This window comes from Scatophagus argus, chromosome 14 (genome assembly GCF_020382885.2).
Source record: "Scatophagus argus isolate fScaArg1 chromosome 14, fScaArg1.pri, whole genome shotgun sequence".
In the NCBI taxonomy this organism is placed as follows: Eukaryota; Metazoa; Chordata; class Actinopteri; family Scatophagidae; genus Scatophagus; species Scatophagus argus.
In genome coordinates, this window is record NC_058506.1 from 16821080 (window position 1) to 16836669 (window position 15590).

The window sequence follows — 15590 nt, forward strand, 5'->3', positions numbered from 1 at the left end:
AAACCTGTTTTACACTGCACTTTGTTCAGATTAGTTGTAATGGTTTGTCTTCACTTAGCCAATATGTCAGTGTGACGCTAAAATTGGTTATAGAATGAATCATTAAAATAATCATGCTCGGTAATGTGATAATTTGGACCAAGAAAATTTGAATTTGTCCAGTGAGACCCTAAATTTGGCTCTGGAGAAACATTTGTGGGTCTGAGCAGGAGTCAGTTTCAATGCTACGAAGGCTGATTTTAGTTCAGTGTCTTGAACATCTGGTTAAAGTCACTGGTTTCATTACAGCAGAACACTGGAAGTTCTCCTTTGCCCACTGAGAAAGCACTTCATGTTAATAATAAAGAAATCAGATTCACTAACATTTAACTTTTTTTATTTTCTAAAAACACACAAAAACAATTATGTACAAACATTATTTACAATTGCCTTCAGCAAACAAAACACAAGAAGAAAGTAGAGCTTTCACCAAGACTTAGGAGGTCTATTAGAATGTATTCTTATCCCTTAAATGACTTTTCCACATAACGGAATAAAGGTTTTATATAGTGATGATAATACATTAACAACCTGTCACATTTGAGTGTACTGAACACATCTCTATTTGCATTTAGAAGGAAGAATTAGCTACCTTTATGCATTCATGGCTGAGTATGGTCACGTACATGAACTGCCTGAACAAAACATATTTTTGTGCTACTGCAACTCATGGTCACAAACAAGGAAAAAAAGGGAGCACCATAATGCCTTGAACCAGCCAATAACATGCAAGAATGAACAGCAGCTGACTTCCTCCATCACAGCAGTGCACCTCATGTCAAGGAGGATGAGGAAAACCCTGGGAACTGCTGCTGAGTGTCAAACATACACCACAAACGGTGCCGGCACACACTGGAGTCCGAGACGGAGAAAACGGGTCAGGTGGGAAACATGGTGGCCAGGAAGAGCTCTTTTAAAGTCCAAAGTTTCAAAGTACTGTCCTGTTCAGTTCTGAATTCCTCAGAGATAAGGAGGAATCTGTTGGCAAAAGTTGTGCCAAATGTCGTCTGTGGAAATTGAATCTGTGCCCAAGTTTGTGTACTGCGGCGTGTCGTCTAGTTCATCAGCTGCAAAACAGACAAGAGGAGATCCAAAGTCAGGATGGTGATGAAGAACATGTATTAGGATGTGTGGGCTAAACATTTTAAAAAGTGACATCCTTAAAGGGGCAGTCTGCTAGCCGCTTTCTAAAGTCTGAGGAAATAACCCTGGTGACATCACCATGACATCACCAGGGTCATCTCAGGCTGGGTATGAGACTGTGTCATGAAAGAAATGGTCATTTACCAGGGTTAGGGTCTAACAAAACATATTACGCTACATTAAAGAAAATGTCGGCTCCCATGTTTTTGCAGGTTGCCCTGACTAAAGATCGGAATAACTCCTCGACCCTTTTTTTTTGTTACTCTGTCCCACATGAGTTTATAATGACGTTGGTATACCCCTCAAATAGTTAAGAATTCCCTCTTCTTGACATTAAGGTCAGTGTGGAGTGTAAGATGTAGATGGTTGGTCCACTGGACCCATCAGCCAACAACATTTACCTGAGGAAGAATCACTCCACTGGCTCCCTGGACTGGTGCATGCTTCATTGCTCAGGAACCCCCTGCCGTCTAAAGTGCCAAACATGAAGTGTGATTGTTCTTTCTCCAGTTGCTGGCAAATCTGAAAGAACAACACTGCACTCAGTATGGCTATAGTATTTTGCACAGCTGGAGTTCCAACAAACAGTGTATTATGAATCAATCTTGTTGTTTTGGGTGTTACTAGTCAAGCCAAACAGGCTGAATAAGACAAACATGGGTATTCCTGCCAATGAAAAATGCATGCAGTTAAGAGTAGGACCCAGAGGCAATGCTTACCTGGACAATGTCGTCGGCACAATCGTAATCTGGAAGTTCACAGGAAAGAGAGAGAGAGGAGGGGGGCATGAGATTTCCACTTCTCTGGTCGTATTTACTTAATTTGACTTGTACTGTATTTGTATTGCTGTCTTACCCATAAAATGTTCAGGTGAAACTTCAAATCTGCGGGAGAACAGGCTTGATCCTAGATCTTCAACTGACATCAAAACGTCAGAAACGTCAGGTATCCCCACACATTGGCCATCTGCAAAGGTGGCAAACAACAAGATTGAATAAACTTTGCGTTCAAATTTTTAAGAGCAAATCCAAGGCAGCCTTCACTAGAACATGTAGTTTAACTTTGTTTGGGTTCTTAAAAGTGAATGGCCACAGGAGAAAGCATTTCTCTTGATGCACTCATCCACTCATTTGACAGTCTTGACTAACTGCCGCAGGAAACAAGTCAACAAGTTCAAAATCTTTTTTTCCTCACCTTCCTGTTCTGTGTTCACTGTGCTGTCCACTGTGCTCTCCTGAGTGGAAGAAGTGTCTTCTGGCACTTTTACATCCACCTCATCAATTGAGTTCTGAAAAGGCAAACAAGAAGTAACAATCAAGATGAGATTGTGGAAGTTTGAGAAAAGATAAAAAAAGAAGACATGCAGTCGTTTGTCTAAGGCTCTACTGTCTCAGTGCCATTACAGTTATCTAGGTCAGAGTGAGTGCGGCTTAATTTAAACAGGTCTCTGATGATGAAACAAGTAAAGCATATATCATTCAAGTCATCATAAAAGTAGTCATAAAATATTAACACTGTTTACCTTGATCCTTCGCTTTGTTTCCTTTGCTTTGGTTCGCTTGTCTGTGCAAAAGAAAGAAGGACATTTGGATCACTTAAACATCTTGAACAGCACATTGCATTTGAATAGCAAAAAAAAAAAAAAAAAGAAGAAGAAAAAAAACAGTAGCCTGAAGATGCTTCACGCCAATGTTAATTCATATTTAAGAAAAAAGCTTTTGCTCACTTCCTGTCACTTGTCTCACCTCGAGATTTTGGTGTAGCAGGCAACATCCTGAAGACGCGCACGGCTTGGTGACCTTTGTTGATGCTCTTGTCTTTAACCTCCTCGATGTCAGGCAGCGAGTTCATTGCACAGCGAAAGTTGGCTTTCCACGTCTTTGGGTCAGAGACCATACCTTCTGTGTATTTCCCTGCAGGATGCATTTTGTTTAGAATGAACGAATGTTATAAGATAATCCTTTACATTATGTGTTATTATTTGTAGTGATTGCATGTACATTCACTCTCACTTGCTCACCTGTGTGGATGGCCCACTTTTTGAACAGACAGGCGTCCTTGTCGATCTCCCAGCCATGTCGAGCTGCATGCTTCCAGGGAATAGAGAACATCGTCCTGTCCTGTAAAACACAAAGAAGAAATAATAAGTACATAATAATAAATACTGAGTCGGAACGAGGGTGTCTGCTCATTTGACACACATTAAATCAAAATATGATACATATTCAAATACTTAGAGAAACTGTTTCTATTACATGGCCTTGAATTATGTAAAAATACAGTGGAACAGTCACAGTAGCCAGTAGAAAAAAAAAAAAAAACATCACACACAAATCCACCCCAACCTCAAACAGTCTACTGCTATCAAAGAGTAGCAAGAGAAAAGGAACTAAACAACAAAACATGTGCAGCCATGTCGCACAAAACACTTCCCTGTGTAGAATTTGGCCCAAGACCCTACAACAAAGACATTTCAGAGTGTCTATTTCTGTATTTATTTCAATATGCTGACTAAACCTGCTCAGTAAGTAACCGAAGCAATTTGTCAATTTGTTACAACCACAAATAAGCATCTCACCTTGTCCACCCACTGCAGACCCGAGATGGAGTTTGAGTCGATCATCTGCTCCAGCCATGGCCTCATCCTCATCCTTGACACCGGCATGCTTTCCTAAAATGTTCAGCAACACAGGAAAAGAGTGTAAGTCCTCAGATGAGGAATGCTGTGTGTGACAGTAGTGAGAGCAACTGAACTCTCGCATCTGTCTGCTGGAGGAGGAGGAGGAGGAGGAGGAGGAGGCGGGTGAGAGGAGTTCACGGCCGGGGCAGCTACAGAAGAACGGAGGGGCGTTTGCGCGTAGGAGTCAGCGTAATTTATGAAGGCCAAAATGGATCAAAAATCATTTCCTGGCTCGATTTTGATGTTTTTAGTCCTTAAAAGGCGCGCAGCTAACTGACTTATCCGTGCGGTTGGCATCTGACAATGTGCGTCCCCTCTGCGCGGGGCGACAGTCTCCACCTCCTCCTCCTCCTCCTCCTCCTCCTCCACTGCACGCATACGACTCACATAACTTAAGAAAATATTCGTATTGAATCGATCTGCCGAGAAAATAAAGTCCAGCAGCACGCAAAGTGTTTATGAATTACACAAACTTCAAAACTCTAAAAAACATTGCTATATTAATTATTTAGGCTTGTTAGAGGCTACTTAATTTATCGTCCCGTTCATCTTTTCAGGACTTAATATTTTTCTTCTCAAAAACTGCTACCGGCAATAAAAAAAAAAAAAAAATAAATACGAGGTAAAGAAAATATAAATTTGCATCAAAACACTTACAGGCTTTGCTTGCTGTATGATCCACAAAAGAAAACAATGCAAAGGTTAGTCCGATTGGTTTGAGTTTGCTTCAGACAAGTTCCTCCTCGTCTTGTTTTATCTGTCGACCTCTCTCGATAAGAAGCGGCTGCACTGGCCACGGACACCTCCTTCACTTTTTATATACTGCCGCACTGGGTTTTCCCCGGATGGGAAAGGAGGCGAGCCCACTGTAAAAAATGTCCACACCCCCAAAACAAATGTAACTTTGGTCTACAAATAATCCTATTTTTCAAAGGGCACTTGAAACATTTTTCTGTATAATCATCACAGAACAGGTTTTCCTATTCTGTGTTCACGCTTGCGTGATTTCTTTTCTCAAATAAAAGGTGTGTGTAGCGAATAGCGGTAGAAAAAGCAAACCGCCACACTTATTAGCACCATATTTATTCTTAAACCTGCAAAATAAAAATCCCTCAACTAAAATGATGTTCGCTGTGACCAACTGAACTCATCTCTGCATGTTTGTACATTATTGCTTCCTGTCTAAAACTCTAAATGTGATCAGACAGCGCTGCAGTTAAAACATTGTTAAAAAGTAAACTGCGTGTAGATGAATATTTTTTACAGCGTTTGCGCATGCGCCTCGGCGCTTTGGTTCGGCAACAGAAGCGTTTCCGAGAAATCACGCTACTTGATGCAAGCAAGAAGTTAAAAACACGGGTTGATCGTAGCGGATCCTTGCACGTAGGTTGGACCCTGTTTTATTTGAAATGAGACAGTTTTCTGCAGACAACTGTCAAATTGTCACAGGTATAAAGGTTTAATTTGCAGGTGCAGCCACGCATTGCACATTTGATCTCACTGTGATATTTACACAAAGAAGAATGAAATACTTGAGTATGATAAGTTGAGGTCTTATTATTATATTAATGATACATATAATATCAGCTACTATGATATGTCATGTGCAGAACATGACATGAGAACATATTATAACTACAGTATTAATAATGACAACTTTATTTTGTAGTAGTAGTGTCAGAATATGTAATATTGATAGTTGAAGAGTTTTTTTTTGCAAACCTCACTAAATATAAAAACAAACTACATAATGCATATAAATGTTAACAATAAGCATAACAAAGAACATCATTCCTGCTTTAAAACAGACGCCCACGCGCATTCATCCCGCAAGTACCAAAACTGACCCCGCAGGCTGATTTGACAAACGTGCCTGCGACCAGCCCTTTAGTATAAACAGGCCACGGGCTGAGAAGTCTGGCATTTACAAGAAATGGTGTAGTAATTTCAGTCACCAGCAGGGGCAGCGTAGCACCGGTTTGCGAATGTGGGCCACAGAGCGTGGCTGTCAGGCATAGATGACGCATAGATGATAAGGGAGTAGCTGTGAGGTGCACAGAAGCGGCACATGTGGGAGCTCAGTGGGACAAACTGCGGAGTTCATAAGACAGTAAACCCTCAGCCGTTCACATATGTAGCAATGATTTACCAAGAAATAAACCAATGGGTGCGCAAAACTGCAAAGGAGACAGAGAAAGAGAGTAAGGATGACAGGGCACGATCCGGGCTGCAGACTCATGTTTTATAAACAACAGGGATGCACACATTGCCCCCCTGTGTTAATGGGAATTTGGGAAACCCCACGCAGTACTCTCGGCTACCGGTGCTGTCCTTCTAGGGGCTTTCCGCGTACAGCGTCTGCGGCCGCGCGCGTTTGACGCAAGGCTCGAGCGCGCGCGTCAACTTGAGAATTGCAGGGAGTTTTTCCCGCGGAGTTTTCGCCGGCAGTTTCTGCATGGGGTTTCCCAAACAAAGGCACAAATCTGGATCTGTAGGGGGAAAATTATCCCGATTTTCCAACCAGAAATTGTTTTGCTTCAGCACGCAGAGCTGCAACAAACTTTCTGCGGATGAACGACAGCAGTGTTTGGGAGATAAAATGTGAATAACGCTGGAGGAATGCTCTGAAGTGACTGGCGCAAAACACATGCAACTATGTAGAGTTTACTGACAGATCAGACTGTTTAGCTCTGTTTTCAGCTCAGGATTGTTACAAGAGACTTGTTTAAAAAGACATCAAGTACGTCCGCTGCGGAAAAAGTCTGTCACAATATGATTAATGAGATAGAAGAGAGCAATAAAAACCAAACTGTGTTCATCTGTTATGACTTTTCTCTGATCACAAAGCATTTTCCCCACAAAGTTCCTAATATCTGTATCTTTTCAGGCCTTTAAAAATGTATAAACAAAACAAGTTGACAGGTCACATGTAAACATCGCTTCATGTTAAGGGAACACGAGCTAAAGAGGTCAGAAAGCGCTGTATGGAGGTTTAGAGCTGTAGTGTTTTTCTAATTCAGCTTTATTTCCAACTTAATCCCCTGTTTTCACACCCACACTGATAAATTCCTGTGCATTTGTTTCACTCTGTGTATACACTGTTGGTAATTCTGATTATTTAGGCCACCTGCAAGGATAAGACAGTAATTTGAGGCTTTGGGATAAGACAAGCAGCTTGAGCATTCAATCTCCCCCTGGACCATCTGCCTTGACACCTCACTGACACTGGATCAAGTCAAAGCTCTCTTAGTTAGCTTGTAATTGCCCTAAAAGGGTGGGCGGTGGGTGGAAGGACACTTTTTTCATACAACTATTTGGTAAAGTAAGGCGGCATCCTTTTACAGGTTTGTATTTGTGCAGTGGTGCAAAATATATAGCTCAGAACATGTTAGCAGGAATCTTACTGGAAACTATTTGGAAATGATTTTAAAATTAGGGGCTCATTAAAGAAAGCAGCAAAAACCAAAATGTGGCTGGATTCAGTCATGTCAAATATCAAGACATTTTTGTCACATCATTTTAAATTCTGGGAGTATTTTACTAAAGATGCCACATTTCTTTTCTGTAGGATGGATGAAGGAGGGAGAAAAAAACAGATAAACAACAACAGTAGCATATTAGTGTGACAAGTTCTGCAACATGTGATTACACATGATTACACTCGCATCACAGGTGCGAGTAAACATGTTAAGTTTCCATGATTGTCACACATCTTTCACACACAAATTACATAATGGCTGGCACAGGTTTCATCCAAACCGGCCTGCTGATGCAGTGTTTTCCTCAAGCAGCAGTTTTAAAATCTAGCACCCCCTTCAGCCCAGTAGGTGTACAGCTGGTACTGTAACACAGTGACAGAGTGCACACTCCTTTCTAAGTCCAACAAGATGAGATGAGTTTTGTTTGGGATGCTGCAGTCCAGTTTAATTTTTTTCTTCACCATAAGCAGTATGGAAATCAGCACTCAGATCCCAAGGAAAAGTAGCAGTACCACGGTGTATAACTACTACATCACAAGTTAAAGTCTTGCATTTAAGTTTGAAATATACCCAAGTTTTGTGGGCTAAATTTGCTTAAGGTTTTTAAAGTGAAAGCACAAATTATGACATATTATAATATATTACATTACCAATGTTGATGCATCTGTTCGAGGAGCAGATTGCCTCTTTTTGTGATTGTGGTCTGAGCTGAGTTATAATTTTGAGTCAACCTACAGTTTGCCCTCCGAGTGCCCGAGTCCTACTGCATCACCAACATTTCACTCTGGACTGAAGTAACGCAGAAGTATGAAACAGCATAAAAAAGGAAAGAGTCCAGTAAAATGGGCGACAAGTACCTCAAAATCACAATGGATCCTGTGCAAACCTTCTGTCTTTTCATCAGAAATCAAAGCCTCTAATGTATGAATATGTACGTTTACTTCTATGTGAAGATATGGTGGAGTCCTGTAGGAGAGAAAACTGTTCCTACATGAAACTGCTCTCAAAGTCTGTGGATTATCTTTGAGTAACTGGGTCATGACTTCTGGAAAGAGACACTGTTGAGTTTTTCTAATATATATATATTTTTGGACATTTAGTTCCATTATGTTCAAAATACAGCTGATATCTCCAAATGTCTGCCTCTCACACCAAAACAGTCCAGATGGATAAAAAACGCTGCAGATGAGCAGAAAAATCTGAATATTCGAACTGTCCCTTTAAGCAAGGGTAAAGGTATTGTGAGGTTACTAGGCAATAAAACATAGGCTGAGGGTGCACAAGTTCGAAGCTCACAAAAAGCTCACAAAAGCTGTATTATCCACATTTCCACCAGTAAAAAAAAGTCATGTTGGTCTGTGATTTCTCCCTGTAGCCTCCTGTGAATACAGACTGCTCATCAAATGGTGTGCAGAAACCTTAAAGTAAACTCAATCGTGTAAAGGTGTCATATGTGATTCGTGCATGACAAGAAGGTAAATGTGCTCTCCGAGTTGGTATAGTGGTTACTAATTAAACCCTGTGTTGAAGCAGGGTCAGTTTGCCTGTAAGATACGTTCAGGGGTTCACTGGGTCAAGGTGATGTCATTCTCCTGACTACAGAGCTGTAAAACATATGGCGAGATAAGGAAACTGAAGGCAGACTGATGCGTATGTTGTTGTCTCACAGGTGAAAGTAAAGTCTTGCTAATCACCTTCATAGTCAAGCCAGCATCATTTTCTAAGCTTCTGCCTTCCACAGGTTATTTACACAGATACATCACGCGGGTTATCAGTCCTTTAAACGCTTGTGGAAATCTGTTTTTTTTTTTTTTTATCCTCTTAGATGATTTTAAAATTCCACTGCTGTAAAACCTTTTGTCAAAGCTTTCCAAAACACTAATTTATACTGCAAAATGGGCATAAGTCAAATTTGAACATCAGGTATTTCTGTTTCTTGCTCATAAAATTCAACCTTGCACTGTTCAAGGAATATAATGTAAGAAAATGACATTTTGACCTTGAAACCCAAGGAATACCCAGTTTACTACCATCCTGTCAGAGAAGTAAGACAGTAAGTTAATCCCTGTTATTTATCCCCTTTAACCCCTGATCTTCACCCCAAACAGCCCCCCCCCATGTGTACTTTGATCGCATTGCAAAATAAATAAAATGATCAGCGCTCTCCCCTAAACCCTCACTAACATTCATTCTCCTGGAGTCCCTGTTGGCAGACCACAGGTACCTCGGTTAAGATTCAGAAAACTACCAGAGATAAAAAAATGATGACAGTTTGTCATCCACTTCGCTTCTGTCTGGCTATTTTTTATTTTCTCTCTCTCTGCAGTGGCGGCAGTGACAGACTGGAGGTCCTGACAAGTGGCCCATTTACTAAGGTCAGTTACATGCACAAGAAGACGGGAAGCATGTCGGCCATGGGCGGAGACACTTGTAAGATAGATAGACTCACAGGGTCAATTAAGGAGTTAATAGCTTGAGCAAATATTTGATAGATATGATTAATCCCAGATGGTAGATATTTAGATAGCTGCCTGTTGTTGCACTCAAACTGGAGCATGTAGCAGTAAAGGTACCACAGTACTCAGAATTCACTATTAAAATGCACTTTTTTCCCCCCAATAAAAACAATTTGTGAATGGATGGATTGGATTAAATGATGATTAGTTTGTTTTGTTTGTCTTTTTTTTTGTTTTAAATAGCTTCATAGTTGTATTGCTCATCAAACGGTGATGACAGTCAATCTGTCACCACAGAAAGTCGCTCCATCCTTTGTGAAAGGTGAGCAACAGGGATTCATGACACATCATGCATTGAATCATCAATGCATTGGCTAAGCACCACTTGAGTATATGATTTGTCCCATCATCTGTGATGCATTCACGTCCGTCTGAAGGTAAAGATAAACTCACTAATCTAATACACGGTCGCTATCAATTTCATGTGCTCCTGATTTATTTTGTCCCTTCCCTCTCTCTGTCTCATCCGTGCTGTCACTCACTCACTGCCTGTGTCACTTCGTCAGACCTTCTCAAGGTTACTTTAGTTCACTGGGAGTGTCTTTCTGTACCACGTGATCCTGATGCAAAGTTACTCCGTGTCAAAGCTGTGTTCAGCTGCAGGGACGTTTGGGCGGCGTGCTGTGATGTTCTTGTGGACTAAAAATAACACATCATCCTTTAAATAAAACAGTATATTAAAAAGTTTAAAACATGTATGAAAACATGCAGAAACAGGTCGTACCTACAGGCGTATTCACTCATTTTATGCCATTCAAAAAAGAGACGTTAGATGCCCATATTCAATGGCTTTGTCTCTCGAAACAGCTTCACCGATTTTTATTTTATTTTTTAGGATTATTTTACAGTAAACACGACTGTTAAAGGAAAAATCGGTTAATCCCAAGCAATCAATGTCCACTCTGGTATCATTGGCGTCGATTGCATCTTCCGTCCGACCCATAAACCTTAGCATTTCAGTAGGGGTGTCTGCCATTGCGCAGCAGCCAACTAGGTGAAGGAGGAAAATACAGCAGGAGGGGGAAGGATGCTTCAGTAGGCCGTCGGGGTTTGTTTCTTCAGTCAGCACGTCCCGCTTCACTGTAAAAGAAAAAAACCTGCTGGAGATCGCTATCCCCTGTCCAGCTCCCCCACCGTGGTCTGTCTCAGATATATTGTTGCCCCCCTCCTTAATCTCCCAGATTGCCGGCGACTTGCTGCAGTCGATGCTGCAGTTTTGAGCCGCTCCGCCTGCGCCGGCACCGATGACTCAATGAGAAAGACATGCTCGCATTCGTTTTGGTGTCTGGGTCGCTCTGGATTATATTAGGTGAGTTCTTCCTATCTGTGGTATCTGTTTGTGATTTTTCTTGGGGTTGGGGTGATTTGGCATCGCAGGGCTGTGGCTTTGGGCGATGCACCTGTCTCTGAGCGGCCGAGGCGCATTGTGTGTCGTTCACTGCCGGCTTTTTCATTCATTTTCATTCAGCTCTGTTGTGTTTCTGTCGTTTTACAGAGCATAACCTCCGTCGAGTGTTTAATTGCGGTGTTGCTATACTTAGCTCTCCTTTACCTGCGAGGCAATGACGCCGGTAACATTCTTAATTTCCCCCTCTGACAACACGTGTCTGGAGCCAGCCTCATTGCAGAAACGTGTAGCTAACATCTCAGTTTGACAGACTGTGCAAACCGCAGAGCTCAGAGCTGCTCCAGCATTTTATTTAGGGCAGCATCGAAGGATGCTTCCAGGTTGGCTTCACCTTTAATCAGGTACAGTGTGTGTGTGTGTGTGTGTGTGTGTTGGGGTGGTGGTGGACAAGCAGCCATGCGACTGAATGCATGGTGGTTCAGTTTGCAGATCAGTGATTTTATTTTCCCGTGTCGTGGTGCGTTTTATGTCGAAGATCCGTCAAAGAAGGGACTGTTCTCACCGTAAGCCAGCCGCGATAAAACGTGTGCATTTGAGGGCGGCCAGCTGCTAAGGTCGTGTGACATTGTGCGTAGAAACCGGACACACGTCATTTCAAAAACCCTATTAAGGGACAGCTCGCTCACGACCTGCTGATCCAGCTTTTGGATGCACCTAAACGAGGCTGTGCAAACATCCATCCATCCTCCCTCCCCTTATTTCAGTTAAATCGTGTTACTTTGCTGGGAAGCCGGCTATAAAACTCGGCATTTTGTCTGTGATGTCCTCCGCCATGCCTCAGTGATGGAGGGAGGGAGGCAGGATGAGGAGGATGAGGCAGGATGACGTGTTTCGAGTGTCGGCCTCTGATTGGACGGAGCTGTCCAGGAGCGAGGGGTGCTGAAATCCTGCGGCCTACCGGCAAACTAGGGAGCACGGCGTGCTCACCACCCCCACACCACTTTGCCGAGCGGCTTTAAGGTCGTCGAAACGGTTCCCAGATACCACCAATGACCTCTAGCCGTCTTTACCCGAGATTATTTGTTTTAAAGATATAAACGCCCTTCAAGACTTCCTTTGCAGCGGTGTTACAGATCAGATCAGAGGCGCCGTACTGCGGCGCAGAGTTGATGATTTTATGTGGTGTGTCATGAAATGAGACAGCGTAAATGTTCACTGAGAGATTTTTTTTCAAATGGATTTATCTTCAAGGCTTAGTGTTGATGGTGAATAGCGGTGGGTGTAATTGTTTATTCCTCCGCCAAAGAGTATAGGTCTCCAGCAGCAGCTGCGCAGCGCGGTTGCTAAGTGACGGAACAGCCAGTAACAGTTGGGATTTTGGTTGGTGCATTAAGATTAAAATCTGCTGTTACGGGGCTGCAGGTGTTATATATTTAATAGCTTACGCGAATAATCAGAATTAAGGCCCCATATTGTTTAAAAGAGATTAAATTGTTTGGCTCAAAATATACAGTGAAGCTGAAAAGGGGCCCTCAGGGCGATTCACGACACCTTTCACCTGTCATCACACCCGGACGGCCTGCTGCGCCGCAGTATAAATAATTAATTTTAATTACCATCTAGTGCAGCCCTACACAGCATGTAAACTTATTCTTTTTCCCCTACTCAATATTTAATTTAACGGATGGTGGTGGCATCGCCCCACCCTTTGCCAGAAAATAACCAATGGTGGTTTAGTATTGAAGGACTGCAACTCCTCTGCTTGAGAATCAGACAGTTAGAAGACATTATTCCTCTGGCGGGCACAGACCTCATGTTATATTGAGTGCAGCATGTTGCCTTTTTGCCATTCGGACTGCATTTTGTATGGTACTGAATAGAAATTGTAACAAGACGGACGGAGGGCATCAGAGGGATCATAAAAATGTTGGAAACTTGCAAATTGAATTGACTGCACAATATGAGAGGGTAAACGTTGAGCGTTGAGTCCTGCCTGCTGTGTCACTGCACTTGAACTGTGTCCCGTTACATGTCTCACAAGTTTTTCAAAAAAACATACGTCAGTATAGTGATTTTAAAATAAACGTATACATAAACATAAACACCACAAGTCTCAATCAGGGTGTAATCAATAATATCAGCACGTCTGGATGCTCTCACATCCACATGGCAGCTCTTTGTCTGAGTGGCTTTTTGCTGTTTCAGCATTCAGTGCATCTCCTTCCTCATACTGTGGGATGGTGGGCAGTAATTGCCCAGCCCAAAGTGCTGAAACAGGTCTGTCGGCCACATGCTCAAGTAGTTTACCGATCAGTCTTCCGAGTAACGTTCTCAATGCTCTCCCTGTTTGTAGTCCTGCGTCTTTCAGGTAAAAACCTCAATATTCGTGTGTTTTATACTGCAAGCTCTCGTAGAATTGGGAAAACCCTTCAAGATGGCTTGTGTGATCATGAAGATGTAATATTTGATATGAAATTTTGGCTTCATGCGTGAACAGAGAAGGAAGTAGCATAATGTAGCAGTTAGTCTGGTGGTTGTCAGCCTCGCCCACAAAGGCCCCATGACAGGAATCACAGGCAGAGCGGTTAAGTGGCATTTAACAAAAGTGGTTCCAGCTTGAATGATTTAACGTTTACATCATTAATCACAAAAACAAGTAAAAATAGCAAAGCAAAAATGTGTTTTGCCTTGATTTTTTTTTTTTTTTACCCATAAATTGGAGCATAACACTGAAAAAGTGTCAGGTTGACATGTGCAGGTCCACCTCCACTCTCACTTTGATAGTCAAAGCAAACTGGAATCAGCCTTGTTTAGTGTTTTGTCATTTGTTTAAATGTGCAAATGCCAGCAGTGAAGACAGAGGTGTTCATTTGCGTGCGTGTGCCTACATGTGTACGTATATTGTATGTCAGTATGCCAGTGTGGGTGAGTATCAACTCAGCAAAGCAGAGGATGAGCGCTGCATGTTTAGGAAGGGGGAGGGTGTGAGTGAGAGAGAGCGGTGGAGGGAGGGGCGGGTGGGTGTGGTGAGAGAGTGCAGCGTCTGTCGAGCTCAGGGTGGTGTGATACGGAGGCCAGCCAGGCCCAAACTAGGCCAAAACGCATCTCGCTGCCTTCCTCTTGCTTGCCTCAGCTTAATCTAGCTGGTGACAATGGGAAGGTAATCACTAGTTTGCACAAGGTGATGTGATATCCGCCTGAGGCTTCTTGACACACCACACACACACACACACACACACACACACACACACACACAGACACACATCACACCTCACTGGCTGCCTGGCTGACTTCGAGTCCTTTGTAAGTGCCCCAGCTGCTTTATCCCTTCTGCAAAGCAATTACAGTTTAGGTCTTTCTAGCATTTGCTCGCTCTGTCTGTCTCTTCTTGATTTTATTTCAGTGCTGCACGTGTTAGTTAACGGTCCTTCTTTCGTTCTTCCTTCCTCATTTATCCCTTTTACTTCTTTACTCTGCAGCTTGTGTCATTATCTGATTTGATTTTATGAATGACAACTGCAGGTACTTGTTGTGCTGCATCTCAAACCCAGGAAGATTTGTGGCTGTTTTTGTGTGCACAGGATGTAATGGCGTCTGTACAGTATGCCTCAGTGACAATGACAGGAAGACGTTGTGGTTTGACCCCTCCAGGGTGGTCTAAGTAGAGGAATGATTGACAATGAGTGGTTAAAAGTGCTGCTGCTTTGCAAGGATGAGTAGGAACTGGTGGTTAAAATAGCAAAAAGAAATGTGTGATGAAGAGAAATGCAGGGAGGGAAAAAAAACATTTAAAGAATAAGAGGGAGGCAAGTAGGATGTCTTTAAATAGAGTGCAGTAGTGAGGTTACTACTGGTCATCCCTCTCTGTGCTAATAGGCTGTAATCTCCCCACGCTGGACTCTAATCATTGGTGACGGCCCTCAGATGGGCTGATGGGGTGGGACTTAAGGACGAAGGGTTGCGTTTCCTCCGCTTTAAGCCGTAGAGGTCACAGGAAGTCTAGCTGGCCCATTCACAAGCCTTCTTCCCTGCCTAGCTTGCAGAACTCACGCTGCACCACTTTGCGCTGCATCTTTGCAAAGTGGAAACTGCTAGAGAGAGGAAGAGAAAGGCGACATAAAACTACAGATGAGGAACTGCTGCGTTAAACCAGCGAAGCGCAGCACAGCAGAGTTTCAAAATTGAAAATCAATATTTTTACACGTCTTTACGGATTATTTAAATGGAAATTGTTGTTGTGTGGGGACTTTTCATGGGTTCTCAGGGAAATGACTGTTCAGAGGCACTTTAGATGCCATTTGTACAGCATGATGTCAGTCAAATATGCTTCCCTTTCTGCAATGCTGCCTCTTCTGGGACGCATTTAGCCTTTTATGTGAGTGGAT

General features: G+C 42.6%; 2 protein-coding genes across 6 annotated transcripts in view; one reads left to right on the forward strand and one right to left on the reverse strand.

The window, feature by feature from the left end:
- Positions 1-359: 359 nt before the first annotated feature.
- On the reverse strand, positions 360-4671 carry irf1b (interferon regulatory factor 1b). 2 transcript variants are annotated; one of them, XM_046411417.1, is made up of 10 exons: positions 4520-4670; positions 3761-3853; positions 3203-3302; positions 2928-3095; positions 2705-2745; positions 2377-2470; positions 2038-2148; positions 1902-1930; positions 1584-1704; positions 360-1106 (listed from the first exon to the last, which is right to left on the reverse strand). In XM_046411417.1, exons 2-10 carry the CDS (start codon positions 3845-3847, stop codon positions 1000-1002), a joined length of 858 nt encoding a protein of 285 aa, XP_046267373.1. In that variant the 5' UTR covers positions 3848-3853; positions 4520-4670; the 3' UTR covers positions 360-999. The 2 variants fall into 2 exon arrangements, with proteins under 2 accessions (XP_046267373.1, XP_046267374.1); XM_046411418.1 differs by lacking the exon at positions 1584-1704 and having other exon boundaries at positions 4520-4671.
- Positions 4672-9693: 5022 nt separating this feature from the next.
- acsl6 (acyl-CoA synthetase long chain family member 6) overlaps positions 9694-15590 on the forward strand; it is a 34158-nt gene continuing 28261 nt past the window's right edge. The window contains exon 1 of one of the 4 annotated variants that reach the window (XM_046409903.1): positions 9694-9716. Coding sequence is in view for 1 of the 4 variants with exons in the window: in XM_046409900.1 (XP_046265856.1) it covers positions 11121-11166 (46 nt within the window). In the remaining 3 variants the exon portion in view is untranslated. Of the gene's footprint in view, positions 9717-10646; positions 11167-11432; positions 11607-14405; positions 14509-15590 lie in introns of those variants that run through there. The other 3 variants (XM_046409900.1, XM_046409902.1, XM_046409901.1) reach the window with 3 other exon arrangements.

What these genes read in the sequence shown, in the direction of transcription:
- irf1b (XM_046411417.1), bottom strand. Translation starts at nt 3,847, where the DNA reads ATGCCGGTGTCAAGGATGAGGATGAGGCCATGGCTGGAGCAGATGATC. An exon ending in AAAGTGGGCCATCCACACAG is followed by an intron (nt 3,096 to 3,202) that starts GTGAGCAAGTGA and finishes TGCATCCTGCAG; the next exon opens with GGAAATACACAGAAGGTATG. An exon ending in TTCACCTGAACATTTTATGG is followed by an intron (nt 1,931 to 2,037) that starts GTAAGACAGCAA and finishes GTGAACTTCCAG; the next exon opens with ATTACGATTGTGCCGACGAC.